At 42.9% G+C, this 16,716-nt stretch overlaps 1 protein-coding gene across 1 annotated transcript in view; it reads left to right on the plus strand.

The window, feature by feature from the left end:
- Positions 1-16,716, plus strand: part of furinb (furin (paired basic amino acid cleaving enzyme) b) — a 215,994-nt gene that overhangs the window by 165,193 nt on the left and 34,085 nt on the right. Inside the window, 1 exon segment of the mRNA XM_014125103.2 lies at positions 14,815-14,903. Coding sequence (XP_013980578.2) covers positions 14,815-14,903 — 89 coding nt within the window.

Genomic DNA, 16,716 nt, shown 5'->3' on the forward strand with positions numbered 1-16,716 from the left:
AGAGCATGCGCAGGGTAGCCTGGGCCTAGGAGACGCACTGGTGGCCAGATTTGCTGAGCAGGCATACTCCTTCATGGCTGGATGCCCACTCTAGCACGGCACTTGCGGGGGGCTGGTATTGACCGCACCGGACTGTGCGTGCGGATGGGCGAGAACGTGCGCACTTCCGCATAGCATGGTGCTCTCCACACCAAACGCTCCCCATAATAAGCACGAGGAGTTGGCTCAGGTCTATTGCCTGACTTACCCCAACTCCCCGTGTGCCCCCCCAAAAAAATGTTTTGGGGCTGCCTCCTCACCTCCTGAAATGGAGGATATAATGCCTCATACCTCCGTCGTTCTGCCTTTGCTGCCTCCAATTCCTCCTTCGGTCGCCGGTACTCCCCAGCCTGTACTCCCCAGCCTGTACTCCAAGGTCCCTTTCCATCTAATATTTCCTCCCATGTCCACGACTCCAAATATTTATCCTGCTGCTCCTTCTTCCGCTGCTTGGTCCTCTTTTGGTGGGTGGTTCTGTAACAGACGTTGTAAGGAGTGGACCAAAATGCAGCGTGTAAAGTGCTCATCTTATTTATTAAAGGAAAAACACTTAAACAAAACAAACTACAAAAACAGTCCAGTAAGGTACACAGACTATACTGGAAACAACCACCCACAAACACAAGTGAAAAACAAACACACTTAAATATGGCCTCCAATTAGAGACAACGACAACCAGCTGCCTCTAATTGGAGGTCATTGAAAAACACAACATAGAAATAGAAAACTAGAATAAACATAGAAATAGAAAATATAGAACATAAATCAAAAAACCCGAAACACACAAAACAAACACCCCCTGCCACGCCCTGACCAAACTACAATAACAAAAAAAAACTTTTACTGGTCAGAATGTGACAATTCCAGCCTTGTGTAGGTCTACAATCTTGTCCCTGACATCCTTGGAGAGCTCTTTGGTCTTGGCCATGGTGGAGAGTTTGGAATCTGATTGATTGATTGCTTCTGTGGACAGGTGTCTTTTATACAGGTAACAAGCTGAGATTTGGAGCACTCCCTTTAAGAGTGTGCTCCTAATCTCAGCTTGTTACCTGTATAAAAGACACCTGGGAGCCAGAAATCTTTCTGATTGAGAGGGGGTCCAATTCTTATTTCCCTCATTAAAATGCTAATCAATTTATAACATTTTTGACATGCGTTTTTTTTCTGGATCTTTTCGTTGTTATTCTGTCTCTCACTGTTCAAATAAACCTACCATTAAAATTATAGACTGATCATTTCTTTGTCAGTGGGCAAACGTACAAAATCAGCAGGGGATCAAATACTCTTTTCCCTCACTGTAAATGGTTTAAACACTGTTTCCCATGCTTGTTCAATGAACTATAAACAATTAATGAACATGCACTTGTAGAACGGTTGTTAAGACACTAACAGCTTACAGACGATAGGCAGTTAAGGTCACGGTTATGAAAACTTAGGACACTAAAGAGGCCTTTCTACTGACTCTGAAAAACACCAAAAGAAAGATGCCCAGGGTCCCTGTTCATCTACGTGAATGTGAGTTAGGCATGCTGCAATGAGGCATGAGGACTGCAGATGTGGCCAGGGAAATAAATTGCAATGTCCGTACTGTGAGATGCCTAAGACTGCGCTACAGGGAGACAGGACGGACAGCTGATCGTCCTCGCAGTAGCAGACCACGTGTAACAACACTTGCACAGGATCAGTACATCCGAACATCACACCTGCGGGACAGGTACAGGATGGTAACAACAACTGCCCGAGTTACACCAGGAACACACAATCCCTCCATCAGTGCTCAGACTGTCTGCAATAGACTGAGGGCTTGTAGGCCTGTTGTAAGGCAGGTCCTCACCAGACATCACCGGCAACAACGTCGCCTATGGGCACAAATCCACCATCGCTGGACCAGACAGGACTGGAAAAAAGTGCTCTTCACTGACGAGTCTCGGTTTTGTCTCACCAGTGGTGATGGTCGGATTCGCGTTTATCGTCAAAGGAATGAGTGTTACACCGAGGCCTGTACTCTGGAGCGGGATTGATTTGGAGGTGGAGGGTCCGTCATGGTCTGGGGGCGGTGTGTCACAGCATCATCGTACTGAGCTTGTTGTCATTGCAGGCAATCTCAATGCTGTGCGTTATAGGGAAGACATCTTCCTCCCTCATGTGGTACCCTTCCTGCAGGCTCATTCTGACATGACCCTCCAGCGTGACAATGCCACCAGCCATACTGCTCGTTCTGTGCATGATTTCCTGCAAGACAGAAATGTCAGTGTTCTGCCATGGCCAGTGAAGAGCCCGGATCTCAATCCCATTGAGCACATCTGGGACCTGTTGGATCGGAGAGTGAGGGCTAGGGCCATTCCCCCCCAAAATGTCTGGGAACTTGCAGGTGCCTTGGTGGAAGAGTGGGGTAACATCTCACAGCAATAACTGGTAATTCTGGTGCAGTCCATGAGGAGGAGATGTACTGCAGTACTTAATGCAGCTGGTTGCCACACCAGATAGTGACTGTTACTTTTGATTTTGACCCCCCCTCTTTGTTCAGGGACACATTATTCAATTTCTGTTAGTCACATGTCTGTAGAACTTGTTCAGTTTATGTCTCAGTTGTTGAATCTTGTTATGTTCATACAAATATTTACACATGTTGAGTTTGCTGAAAATAAACGCAGTTGTCAGTGAGAGGACATTTCTGTATACAAGTTTCTGTACAAATTCTTATTCCATCCCTTTACTTAGATTTGTGTGAATTAGGTAGTTGTTGTGGAATTGTTAGATTACTTGTTAGATATTACTGCACTCTCGGAACTAGACACAAACATTTCGCTACACTCGCAACACCATCTGCTACCCATGTGTATGTGACCAATAACATTTGATTTGATTTGATTTCTATTGGGCACAAAATAATCTGAAACACAACCAAAACAAACAGCAAATACATCCAACAAGTTTGTAGTCACAAGCTTGATGGGTATATGGGACCAAATACTAAACTTTTGAATACTTTATTACACCTAAGTGAATTTTTCCCAATACTTTTGGTCCCCTAAAATGTACAAAACATTTCTAAATGGTTCACCCGATATGGATGAAAATATCTTCAATTTAAAGCTGACAGTTTTCACATTGTATAATTTCACATCCAAAGAGACATTTGGCACCCAATTTGACATGCTCATATGAACTTCACATGTTGGTGCTCATGGATCATTATAGATGGAAATGCACTAAAGCATGTTTTTGAATAATGAAAGGTCAAAATTTGCTTCATGAGTGCATGACCCTAGGGTGGCAACATTCTAAGTGATTTCAATTCAACTTCAACCAAAAACAAGGTCCGTGTGTGAGGTCTGTGTGGAAAGCGACATAGAGAGAGAGAGCGGAGAGAGATGACTCAAGTAGCGGAGTAAACTATAAAAATGGACGTTACATGCAGTGTAATACATTTAACAAACCAAACATTCAAGTACCGTTATAGAAGGTAACAAAAAAAAACTATATCGGCCAGCCCGAGAGTGTGTCGTGTCTGGACTATCATTAAATGACTTATTTATATCAAATCAGTTCTCTAGGTTTAATTATTACGTGATTAAACTAACCATGTAAACATTAATTAACTAGGAAGTCGGGGCACCACGGAAAATGTTGAGATTACCAAAGTTATAATTTTCAGATATTCAGATATTTTAATATCTGATCAATTAGTCTTCTATTAATTAATTATTAATCGTTACCGCATTAGTCTCATTTCAAACGTCATAAAATTCTTGGTTATCTGCACGAACCCTAGTTTCCATAATGAATCAGAAATATTCAAATTAGCTTAATTATTTATTTACTAACTAACTAAATAATCACAGAAATATATCACAAACTGTTGTATAGCACACTGTATTACTTATACAACTAATATAAGGACAGGACATGAGACGGGAGTAGAAAGTAAAGAAAAACTGGTAATTCTGAAGGTACTGTGCAACAGTACCCTGAGTAGGCACTCTGGCTGGTTCAGGTGAGTCTGGAGCACTTTCCACATTTGTAGGTTGCTGCAGTGGATGTTCAGGTGATAGCTCGTAGTCATGGTAGGTCTCCAGTAGCTGATCTTGGTTTGTCACTTGACATGAGTCATCTCTGAGGTTGGTTCCTGGCAACAGTTGATCCACGTGTCTCCTCCAGGTCATGTTTTCCAGTGTGTGAACTGTGTAGGACACAGGCCCTGTTTGTGCAACCACTGTGGCTGGTATCCACTTTGGACCTTTGCAGTAGTTCCGAGCAAGAACTCTCTCTCCAGCTATGAAACTTCTGTCTTTTGCTTTGCTCCGTCTCTCCACCTGTGCTCTCTGTTGTGTCTGTACAACCTGTTTCGTCTTCGGAGGTCTCAGGAGGTCGAGTCGCGTGCGAAGCTGTCTTTTCATCATGGCTGACGCGGGTGCCACTTTGGTTGTAGCGTGGGGAGTGTTTCTGTAGGTTAACAGGAAGGTGTTTAGACGCCTATTGAGGGAAACGTTCCCTTGTGATGATTTTAAAGCTTGCTTCATTTTTTGGACAAACCTTTCTCGCTAGGCTGTTCGTTGCAGGGTGATACGGCGCTGACTTGATGTGCTGAATTCCATTTATTTCCATGAATGACCGGAACTCTTCAGACACCAGTTGGGGGCCATTATCACTAACGAGTTGCGTTGGCAAGCCGAAGCGACTGAAGATTGACCCTAGCTCTTTGATGGTTCTCTCCGCTGAGGTGCTCTTCATCACTGTGACCTCAGGCCATTTTCTGTGTGCGTCAACTACGACTAAGAACATACAATCCTCCAGTGGGCCTGCATAGTCTATGTGAACTCGCTGCCAAGGCTCCTCTAGGAAGTCCCATTGGTGTAGTGGCGCTAGCTGAGGCATGTTCCTCATCTTTTGACATGCAGAACATGACTTGACCTTGTCTTCGATAGCTGCGTCCAGACCTGGCCACCAAAAGTAGCTGCATGCAATCTCCTTCATTCGCACCATGCCACAGTGCCCTGAATGGAGTTCTTCAAGCACCTGCCTTCTCAGTGGCAGCAATATGATGACTCGAAAACCCCATAGCAAGCATCCAAACTGAACTGTGAGCTCGTTTCTCCTCACTAAGTAAGGTTGTTGGCTGTCCGACATCTCTCCTTCTTTTCCACGAGTGACAATGTCCACGACCTCAGACATCACTGGATCAGTGTGGGTGAACTTTTTCACTTGGACAGATGTAACTGGGGCGTTCGTCACTTCCTTGAAGTAGAAGATTTCAGCCTGGGAGTGCTCAGTGTGTGCGACAGGTAAGGGAAGCCTTGAGAGGCCGTCTGCATTGCAGTGCTGCTCAGACCTTCTGTACTTGATATCGTACTGATGAGCAGATAACAATAACGCCCATTGCTGCATGCGGCTGGCTGCAAGGGACGGAATGCCGGTGTGGGGACCAAAGATGGAGGTGAGGGGTCTATGGTCCGTCAGCAGTGTGAATCGTCGGCCAAACAGAAACTGATGAAATTTCTTAACTCCAAACACAATGGCGAGTGCTTCACGCTCGATCTGTGCATAATTGCTCTCGGCTTTACTTAAGGTCCGTGATGCGAAAGCAATTGGCCTTTCTTCACCTGATGGCATGATGTGTGAGACAACTGCACCAACGCCATAAGGCGATGCATCACATGCCAACTGTAATGGCAAGTTGGGGTTGAAGTAGGTTAGGGCCTCTGACTGAGCTAAGGCTGTTTTCACTTTCTTGAATGCCTCCTCACCTCTGTCTGTCCGCTTCCACTGTTTGGTTTTGTTCAAAAGTTCATGCAGTGGCTTTAACATGTTAGCTAGGTTTGGCACAAACTTTGCGTAGTATGTCAGTAGTCCTAAGAATGACCTCAGCTGATTCATGTTCTGTGGGGATGGAGCTTCCACAACGGCCTTCACCTTCGATGGTACTCACCAAAACTCGCATTTGTCCTTCCGGACCCTCAGACTGTACTCCTCCAATCTCTGTAGTGTAGCGTTCCTGTTTCTCAGGTGCTCCTGCTCGTCTTTGCCAGTGATGAGTAGACCATCGAGGTAACATTGGACCCCAGTGAACCCGCTCAGTATCTGGTCCATAGCTCTCTGAAACAAGGCCGGAGCTGAGGTGATTCCAAAAGGAAGCCTCCGGTACCTGTACAGTCCTTTGTGAGTCACTATGGTCAACAGTTCTTGTGACTCTTGGTCCACATGCATCTGTAGATAGGCCTGACATAAGTATATCTTACTGAATTTTGGTCCTCCACTGGATATTTTTCAGCAGTAAAGACTGGGTTAATGGTGACTTTGAAATCACCACAGAGTCTGAGTGATCTATCTTTTTTTATGACTGGAACAACGGGTGTAGCCCATTCACTAACATTCACTGGATCCAATACTCCACTCTCGACTAGTCTGTTTAGCTCAATTTCAACTTTTGGTTTTATGGCGTATGGGACGGGTCTAGCTTTGAAGCATTTTGGCTTGCTGTCTGGTTTCACGGTCAGTTTAACTGTTATGTCCTTCATACTGCCAAGGTCTCCTTTGAACACATCCGCGTGTTTCCTCAATATCCCTTGTAGGTTTGTGTCCTCTTTTGCAACCATGTGAATTTCCTGCCAGTTTAGTTTGATCTTTTCCAGCCATGTGCGTCCTAGCAATGCTGGATGGTTGCCTTTCACAATGTAGAGTGGTAGCTTTACCTTCTGTTTGTTGAGCTCCACTGTAACAATCACGCTTCCTCTCACTGGAACAATCTCACCGGTGTATGTTTTCAGCGTCGTGGGCTGTAGTGTGAGGTGATGTAGTTTCTCCTTGTATACAGCCTCAGACAGCAAAGATATGGCTGCTCCAGTGTCCACTTGCATCCGTACTGCGTTTCCATCCAGTAGCGGTGTCACCCAGTAGCCGTATCCATTGTCTGAAATTGACATAACATGCAAAGATTCTTCCTCTTCAGACAGGGTATCACTTTGTTCATCCTCTGTGTGCTCCATTTTATGCACTTTCTTTTTGTACTTCCTGAAGTCGCTTTTCCTTTGTTCAGTACTTTTGTTTGATTGTGTCTTTTTGTTTTTACATGCACATTCGATGTGACCCTTTTTTCCACAACTTCTGCAGTCTAAGTCTTTCCACCAACATTCCTTAGCTTGGTGACCTGGTTTCCCACAGCAATAGCATGGCTTGCCACCTCCTGCCTTGTTTTTTAACCACGTAGACACCTTATGCACTTTGGTCGATGCACTTAGCTGTTGTGCGTCTTTATTTGCCATTTCCATTGATGTACTCACTTCTATTGCTCTCTGCAATGTTAAGTTAGTCTCAGTCAAAAGGCGTTTCTGAATTGCCTCACTGCGCATGCCACACTCTAACCTATCACGTATAGTGTCACTCATTGATCGCCCAAATTCACAGTGTTCAGATAACTGTTTCAATACAGCCACAAACTGTGAGATTGATTCCCCCTCCTCTTGATTTCTCTTATTAAACCGGAATCTCTCTGCGATTATCAGTGGTTTGGGAGAATAATGTCCTTTTAAGGTAGCCACAATTTCATCATATGATTTATCACCAGGTTTTTCAGGCGTTACTAGGCTGCGCAGTAGATTGAATGTTTTTCCTCCCATAACAGTCACAAATGTTGGCACAACGACTTCTGCTTTAATTCCATTTGCCAACACAAAGTACTCAAAACGTTCTGTGTAAGAACTCCATTGTTCCACAGATTCATCAAATGTTCCTATATTTCCAATCAATGCAGACATTTTCGGTTTATTTTTCTTTCTCACACTTTTCAGATGGTCCCTTACACCCAGACCCCTTTTTTTTCTTTCTTTTAACTCACGATGATTTCACTTTCTCCCGCAGCGAAACTCTTCCTATCCGTCGAGGCTCTCATTGCCGTGACATCAAAGGCTAGCTAGCATCACTCGACTGGCTAGCTCCACGTTTTGTTTGCATCTTTCTACAGCGAAAAAAAATTACGAATTTAACTCAGACTTTCTGCCGAAGATGATGAGTACAAACGTGAGAACGTTTCTTCCTCATCGCCAGTTTTGTTGTATAGCACACTGTATTACTTATACAACTAATATAAGGACAGGACATGAGTAGAAATTAACGTGGGCATTGTTCAATGCGTTTCACAGGAAGAACATTCCAAGCATTTCAACGTAGGTAAGCAAGGGGGGGTTACAGGTGCCCTAAAGGGACAAAACTAGAATATCAATACACAATACAAACAAACAGTAGATCTTGGTTACTAACAATGATACAAAGAATAAGTCCCTAGTGGGCTCCGCCGATATGACGGCTTGGTAGACAAAGGAAAGGTGTGGGGACTGAGAAAGAGCGGGAAAGACAAAATGGATTCACTACACACAGTCTCTAATTATATTCATTGAAATGCTAATCCTTTGCACATGAACGGCCGCTCATTCGAGGTTAATTGCAATGTATATATATGCCGTTGTTGTCTCTCCATTGAAAACACTCAATTGTCCTGTAGAGTTCATCAGAGTCTCTGGTTAACTTTCCCAGAAGTCACAATGTCTTTCGTTGTTGTAGGGGTTTCGATGGATACTTCAGAGTACCATTCGGAAATGTTCTCATAGAATAGATGCTTCGGCGATTGTCGGTATTCTCGTTCTAGACTTACGTAATTTCTAGCTGCAGGCTAGTAATTATACGTCTAAGATTTGCTCATTCTGTAGTGATCAATAGTCTCAGAGTTTAACCATTTCCAGCCATGTAGCCAAACTACAGCTGTATGGTCTCCGTGGCCACTAGAATTGTAACCATTCCAACATGGGGACTCTGTCCCGGCGTTCTCTGACTTCTTAACCATTCGAGACGTCCGGCTTACCGTGTGTCTCTTTGGCATGAAATGCAAATTTCGTCACTGGTGATTTTATACTCTGGAGTAGAAAAGGGCGGTTCCATGACACCAACGTAATGTCTTGGCACACGTGGGCGTGGCCACTGACTAGTTCATCTTTATATGAATATCCATACTCTCATTTAGAAAGTTAACATCACATTACGTCTTTTCACAAATAGTTTCATGTTTAATCACAAACGTTTCACAATATTTAAATGTAAACCTGACAGCTGGGAAATGTACACTTTAAGAGATACAGTTATGTGTGTTTCCTGGCCTTCATGAGATCACCAAATGAAACGCACTCGACATGACTGTCCCTTAAGTGTCCACGGACCATTCCCACATTCTCAAAAGTAGAAATATTGTTTATTTCTACCATTATGGGGATTAGGAGTTTTGAACTAAGAGAAGCTCTTTGTTCTGGTAGACTCTTTCAATACTGCATGGCAGTTTCTACCAGCCCAGGGCACGTCATGACAAGTGCGTGCATGATGCCCAACGGCATGCTAGCAGCAAAGTAGAGCTGAGAGGTGTGATGAACTTGCCATCCTTAGATCACCTGTCTCTTTACACAAGACACAGCTCATATAATTGATGAAGGACACAATAAATAATTCATTCATATCAATATTATCCCATATCTCTCTCTGATGGCCTGCATCCAGAGACCGTCCATCATATTTTAGAGAGTACCATGTCCTTCAGGTTTCACTTCACATTTGTTTGTAATGGGGCCTGTCTTGAGGTTATTCCAGTTTGTCAATATCTGAAAGATTAGATATATTTGTACTGCATCTCAAAGAAAGCTCTGTCACCACAGTACTATAGAGATATGAAACAGTACACATTACATATTCATTCCACAACACCAAGTGTTAGCCTGGTGTGTTGGTGGGAGTGAATGCCCTGTAGTTATTTTTTTATTGAACCTTTATTTAACTAGACAAGTCAGTTAAGAACGAATTCTTATTTACAATGACGGCTTAGGAACAGTGGGTTAATTGCCTTGTTCTGGGGCAGAACAACAGATTTTTACCTTGTCAGCTCAGGGATTCAATCTAGCAACCTTTATGGTTACTGGCCCAATGCTCTAACCACTAGGCTACCTGACACCCCAGGCTACCTTCTCCATTCTGTTAGAGTGGAGAAGACCCAGCTAGCACATAATGTTCTGAGAACGATATGTTTGGTGAGCTTGGTGAGATCGTGTTTGTCCTGTGGTTATTTTGCATACAACTTTTCCACAACTTTCTAGGAATTGTACAGGATAGTTGCTTGGTTTTGGAACATTCTCAGCCCATTTAAGGAAATTGACAAAAGAAACGTTATTTTCTTGATATTTCATTACTTTAACAGAACATTTCCTTCAAGTTCAAACATGGTTATATTTCATTTAAATTTGGTAATGTTCTAGGAACGTTCTCCAACTGGTTTGACATTGGGAATGTTCTCAAATAGTTCTGAGAGTGTTAAGAAACAACGTTCTTTGGTGGGAATTTCAGTACTTCAGCATAACGTTTCCCACAGGTTTCCTCGTGTTTTTATTTAAAGTAATGTTCTCAAATTGTTCTGAGAATGTTATGAAATGTTATTCTGTGGGAATTTCAGTACTTCCACAGAACATTCCACAAAAGTTCCAATGTGGTTCTATTTAATGTCAGATTTGACTACATTCTAGGAATGTTTTAAAAAATGGTGTGACTGAAGCGATGTTCTCAGAATGTTCAGACAATGTATGGTTGTCTTTTATGTCAGTTGTTGCCAATATTCTGGGAATATTTTGAGAAATGTTAACATCAATTAGCTTTAAATTAACATCAATTAGTTTCAAATTCTGTTCTCAGAACTTATCATAAAAACCACAAGAAAAATATTGTAACGTTAGGAAAACGTTCTAAGAATGTTATTTAAAAACATATACTGTGCACTGTACTCTGAACAAAGATATAAACGCAACATGTAAAGTGCTGTTCCTATGTTTCATAAGCTGAAATAAAAGACAAAAGCTGAAGAACATTCGCACATCCAGGTACTTTCCACAGGTGCTGGAGTTATAGGCAAACTCATGGAAAACAGAAAGGAAAACGCTGCACACTGCTGCTCATGCTCCCAGGTGGTATTTATTTACAACAATGTTTCGACCCTTAGGTCTTCATATCCCGGTTGAGGGTGGAAGCTCCAATTATTTTCTCTTCAGAGGAGACTTTTTCAGCACCACTTGTTTTTTAAACATTCCTAGATATAAGTTAGCATAATTAGGAGCCATAGTGCTCCCCATCGCTGTCCCTTTGTTCTGGAGGAGAAAGTCTCCTCTGAAGAGAAAATAGTTGGAGGTTAGTACCAGTTCAGCCAAGACCACAATACAATTGGTACTGGGAAGAGCATTAGGGGGACGTTCATTGAGGTAGAACTTGAGGGTCTCAAGGCTGCCCTGATGGGGGATGTTAGTATATATAGACTGGTAACATTTGAGATTGACTGAGTTTTTTGGTAATGGGGTTGCTTTCATCCACGTCCACTTATTAAAAGCCTCCCTATAAGTCAATTCAGTCGCATCAGAAGAATATGCAGCTCTGATGCTTCTTATCAGTAACAGACCATGGACCTCACACAAAGGTTTAAGGAAAGGGGGTACAAAGACAATTGGGTAAACATGCCAACACAGTTGGAAAGTCTTCAACTAAAAGTCAAAGAAAAAGCAGAACATGTCCCATCATGCTTCACCCAATGCTCACCATTGGGGAAGGCATCTAAGGACATTATCAGGAAGCACTGGTACATTATTGATACTGACCCACAATTGAAACCCATTTTTAAATATCCCCCACGTATGTTTTTTTTCCTTCTTTTGAACAAGCTTCCTGAGGGTAATTACAAATGTGGCCAATTTACCCACCCCGCACAGGACAAAGATTTAAGATCAAGTGCCTGATTACCTGCATGTACACCAATGTTATTTACATGTTGAATTGTCCTTATGGTCTGTCTTATATAGGGAAAACCCGTGGAAGCCTTAAGACACGGATCAGTGAGCACCACAGCAATATATGGACAGGTGAGACCAAAAAAATCAGCTTGCTGCTCATTTTGTACAAGCTGGACATCCTATTAGTACTCTGAGATACATTGGAATAGAAATGGTCAAGATGTCACGCAGGGGAGGGGACACTGAGAGGAAACTTATTCAAAGGGAATCTGTCTGGATCTACAGCCTCAACACAAACTACACTCCCAACGAGAGGCCCGTAGAGGATACAAACAACGAATAGTTTTGCCGTCCTGGAGCCTGATCTTCCTGCACCTTCGTCGCTGGGGGGGCCTGTGTCTGTGGCCGCAGTGCCTATAACTACGAATTTGAAGTCAACGTTGACAACCTTCCCTCCCTGTTCTGGATCGAGCGGGGCTTCTCCATCTGTCGGAGGCCTGCCACAGGCGCTGGGAGCAACGGGCTCAAGTTATCCTGCCTCTCACCCATCCATAAAGGGTTCTCCGAATCCTGAGAAGCGTGAGAGTGGGCAGATTTCCTCGCCCTTCTTGCCAGCCGTGATTCTGGGCAGCTCCATGGTAAGAAATGTGACCGTTCCTGGTGCAAAAACAATGTCTTATCCCGGCGCTCGAGTAAATGACATTACTAAGCTGCTCCCGAATGTACTACATCAGGACATGGAAATCGATTCTATCGTAGTCCATGTGGGTTTTAATTACATTATGAAGGGCAGTTCTGAATAGTTTAAACTGGATTTTAAAGAGTTGATTGACTCTCTGCTAAACACTAACAAAAGACCCATCATATCTGGCCCTCTGCCATCTCTGAATCGCGGGATTGAACGCTTTATCAGGATTCTCTCTCTTCACAACGGGCTATGTGATTATTGCAGCTCAATGGGTGTAACTTTTGTTGATAATTTCAATACCTTTTGGAAACAAAACACGTTTTATAAGGAGGATGGGATCCACCCAAGTCATTTGGGATCCTGGATCCTTTCACAGCACTATAAGGCTGCGTTGAGACAATGACTTATCAATAAATCAAGCCCAGCTCAATTAATCCCTACCATTGTGACGCAGAGTTGTCATAATGCTTCAGAAAATGTACATTACACCAGGTGTGTTGGTAAACACAAAATAATGAACCTAATTTATGTCCCTTTAACTCCCCTGAATGCCTCTATTGATTCTACAGCTATTGTATGCAGTAATTCTGTGCCTATGAACCAGATGTATACTGTTAGCACTAAGCCGGTGTGCCCTAGGAGGAAGTCCACTGTGAGCAGCTCACCCTGCTCTAACATAAAGAACATGAGCACATCTACTGCTGCTACATTTCCCAGTAAAGCAATGAAAGCAAGTTAGCATCCCAGAAGAAAAGTTGTGCACAAATTTGTTTACATCCCTATTAGTGAGCATTTTATTCTTTATAATCCATCCACCTGACAGGTGTGGAATATCAAGAAGCTAATTAACAACACAATACCACAGATGTCTCAAGTTTTGAAGGAGCGTGCAATTTGCATGCTGACTGTAGGAATATCCACCAGAGCTGTTGCCAGAGAATTGAATGTTCATTTGTCTACCATAAACTGTGTTTAGGAGTATTTCTGTCTGTAATAAAGTCCTATTGCGGGGGAAAACTAATTCTGATTGGCTGGGCCTGGCTCCCCAGTGAGTGGGCCAGGCTACCAAGTGGGTGGGCCTATGCCTTCCCAGGCCCCTGCCCAGTCATGTGAAATCCATAGCTTAATGCCTAATTCATTTATTTCAATTGACTGATTTCTTTATATGAACTGTAACTCAGCAAAACCTTTGAAATTGTTGCATGTTGCGTTTATATTCAGTATACATTCCGTTCTAAGAACATGAAGAAAACATTCCATAAAAAACACAAGAAAACTTTAGTAATGTTCAGAAAATGTCCCAAGAATGTTATTTTAAAACATATACTGTACATTCCGTTCTCAGCATTAACAGAACTCTCTCTATCCTCTATCTTGTTAAGTGTGTTCCGGTGTGTTGGCCGCATCCACTAATTGGCCACTCTTAATGAGTGCTTGTTTCCTTTGAAATGGGGTCTGTTTGAATAGACTATAATGAACCGTTTTGTATGCGTAAAAAAACATGGCATGTTACCTCCATCCTGGTGGCGCATCCCTATTTCCATGGATAGAGAACAAACGATCATAGGTTAAAATCTCACTGATGCCTTGTCACAATAAAAAAAAAACTGTTTGCATCATTAATGCCTAAGCAAATTAATTTCCATGCGTCTTACTGTATCTGTGCTTGGAGTTGAAAAAAAGTTAACTCAAAATAAGCTAGCACTGTTATTAAAAGTCTAATTGAAACATTCAATAAGGTATAATTTTTACTTCTGTTATCAGAGCCAATGTGAAACCAAAAACATACTTCCAAGGTTCCGAATGTGCTAGCTGGGGACCTTGTAGAGAACTCTTGCCCTTCCACCCAGATTCATGTTATTCATTCCCATTCTCTGTGCAAAGGGAAATTGGTGGTTAAATACAAATTGGACACAAGGTCTTGGTAGAGAATGTATTCATGGTCTTTTTCCCTTCCTTTCTGTCCAGTGGGGAGTGTTTGCCTGCAATTGCTTATTATAGGTCCTTCAGCAGCATTGGCCCTCCATGTGTTTTTCGTCTATTCGTTGGTGTGCTGCTGTGTATTTTTAGCAGTCGTTCTGGGAGGTATTATTTTTGAAGAGCCCTGCACTGTTCAGGGTGGTTGAGATGAGAGGAGTGTTTTTGGTCATGAATCCTAACTGCTCTCTTCTCTCTCTCTCTATTTTGTCTGTCTCTCTTTCACTTCCTCTCTCTCTCTCTCGCTCTCTGTCTCCGTGTCTCTCTCTTTCTCTGTGTCTCTCTCTTTTTCTGTATCTCTCGCTCATCTAGACATGGAACACGGTGTGCTGGGGAGGTTGCTGCAGCCGCCAACAACAATGTATGTGGGGTGGGCGTGGCATACAACACCAAAATTGGAGGTGAGTGAGGCATGCTGGAATTGAAGGAGGCTTTGCCAATGGCCAACAATGATTGGTTGACTCGGGTCTACTGTCAGTTGAACCGGAGTCATGTTCAGTAGAACATGACTTGCTATCCGTCACTTCTGAATATTTACCAACTTTTGTCTCTAATCTTTCGTCAAAGACAAGTACTCTAATCAGTCTAATGGATTCTTTCAAGCCACTTTCTGGCCCTTACCAACTTGTGTCCCTAAGCACTCTGTCAAAGACAAGCAGCCAGCCAACAAGACAGTGGAGCCCTGAGAGCAGTCCCCAGCAGTCCCCTCCACAGATGTTAGCCATAACTCTTCTTCTCTTCCTAGTCTTCATTAGCATGCATCTCCTGCTCTAACAGCTCATTGGCTCCTGCTCCACACATATATTATTCCTCTGACAATCTGCCCATTTCCCAGGGTTACACAATTGTTAATAAACAACACAGTTTGCTGTGTGACTCGTTCCCCATCGGGTGTGTGTTTCCACACATACACACACACACACACACACACACTCATCTCCCACGGCTCACAGCTTTTAGATAGCGTGTGTGTCTGCAGGGCCTGGTTGTCTAGACTAGAGTGTGTATTTGTATTTTTGTGGTTTATCATCAGTGTCAGTGATGCAGCAGATAACCTGGGGTTAGTTAGTCAGGTACAGTAGTAGGCTTATTTTACGATGGCTCATTTCTTGCTTTCTGCTCCCATTACTGTTCAGAGCACTGTTCTGAGGCGGCCCACATCAAAGCTGCAGACAGGGCCAGTTCAGGTACTATGATAAAAGATGGGCCGGTTTGTTTCTCTCAGGTCACAGACGCTGTTGGAGGCACCATTAACTCTCCAACACTCATTTGTCAGAAGGAATGTTGTGTTGTTTTTGTGTTGTTTGTGAGTTGTCTGTCTGTTGTCTTATCGGGTGGTTTAATGAAGGAGAAGGTCTTGACTCTTGTTTTAATGGCCAAAGTGTGTGTGTGTGTGTGTGTGTGTGTGTGTGTGTGTGTGTGTGTGTGTGCGTGTGCGTGTGCGTGTGTGTGTGTGTGTGTGTGTCTGAGAGAACAATTGCTCATCACGTCTGGCAGTGTGACAGGCTCATAAGCCCTTTGTCTCCCCAGTCAGACTGTGTTTGTCAGTATGACAGCCAGACACACAAGGCTTTGTTTCCTAACTGCATCATGTTTATAACACCTAGGGAGTGAATGTTATTTACAATAAGGGTTACATGGAGAAAATCTGATCTCTCTGAAATGAAAATGGATGGCCCTCCTTTCAGCAAAATATGTTTGATCTAAACCTTCCCTGAACACTTGAAAACAAACAACTGACCCTCCCCTATTCTCAAAATAATGATTAAAACAGACCAGAGCAGTTTTAGAAACTGTTCTTCGTCCTGTAAGCATTACATGGCTATGCAGGAATTTTGATAGCACACAGGGCTGTGGGCCAGAAGGTTGTGGATTCGCAGACAACCGTGGACAAGAGTCGGGGTGGAAAGATCTCCTATATAGTAAAAGCATTAAATTAATCTATCATCGTATTTGCAGGTCCGATGAAAAAATAGCCTTTATAAAAATGTCATGCAATTCTACATAATTTTACATATTAGTGGAATCTTTTTTTTATATCACACAAATAACCAAAATTACAGGCTAAGAATGGACAGCGAGATAGGAGAATGTGTTAATCTCATATTTCTCCAATGCCAAATCAGTGTGTCTTGTTTGCACCAAAACTGTCCCTGTTTGCAAATAATTCAATCGGAGATGTCATTAGGAATCTGAGCATGGTACTTTCAAAAG

This window comes from Salmo salar, chromosome ssa10, assembly GCF_905237065.1.
Source record: "Salmo salar chromosome ssa10, Ssal_v3.1, whole genome shotgun sequence".
NCBI lineage: Eukaryota > Metazoa > Chordata > Actinopteri > Salmoniformes > Salmonidae > Salmo > Salmo salar.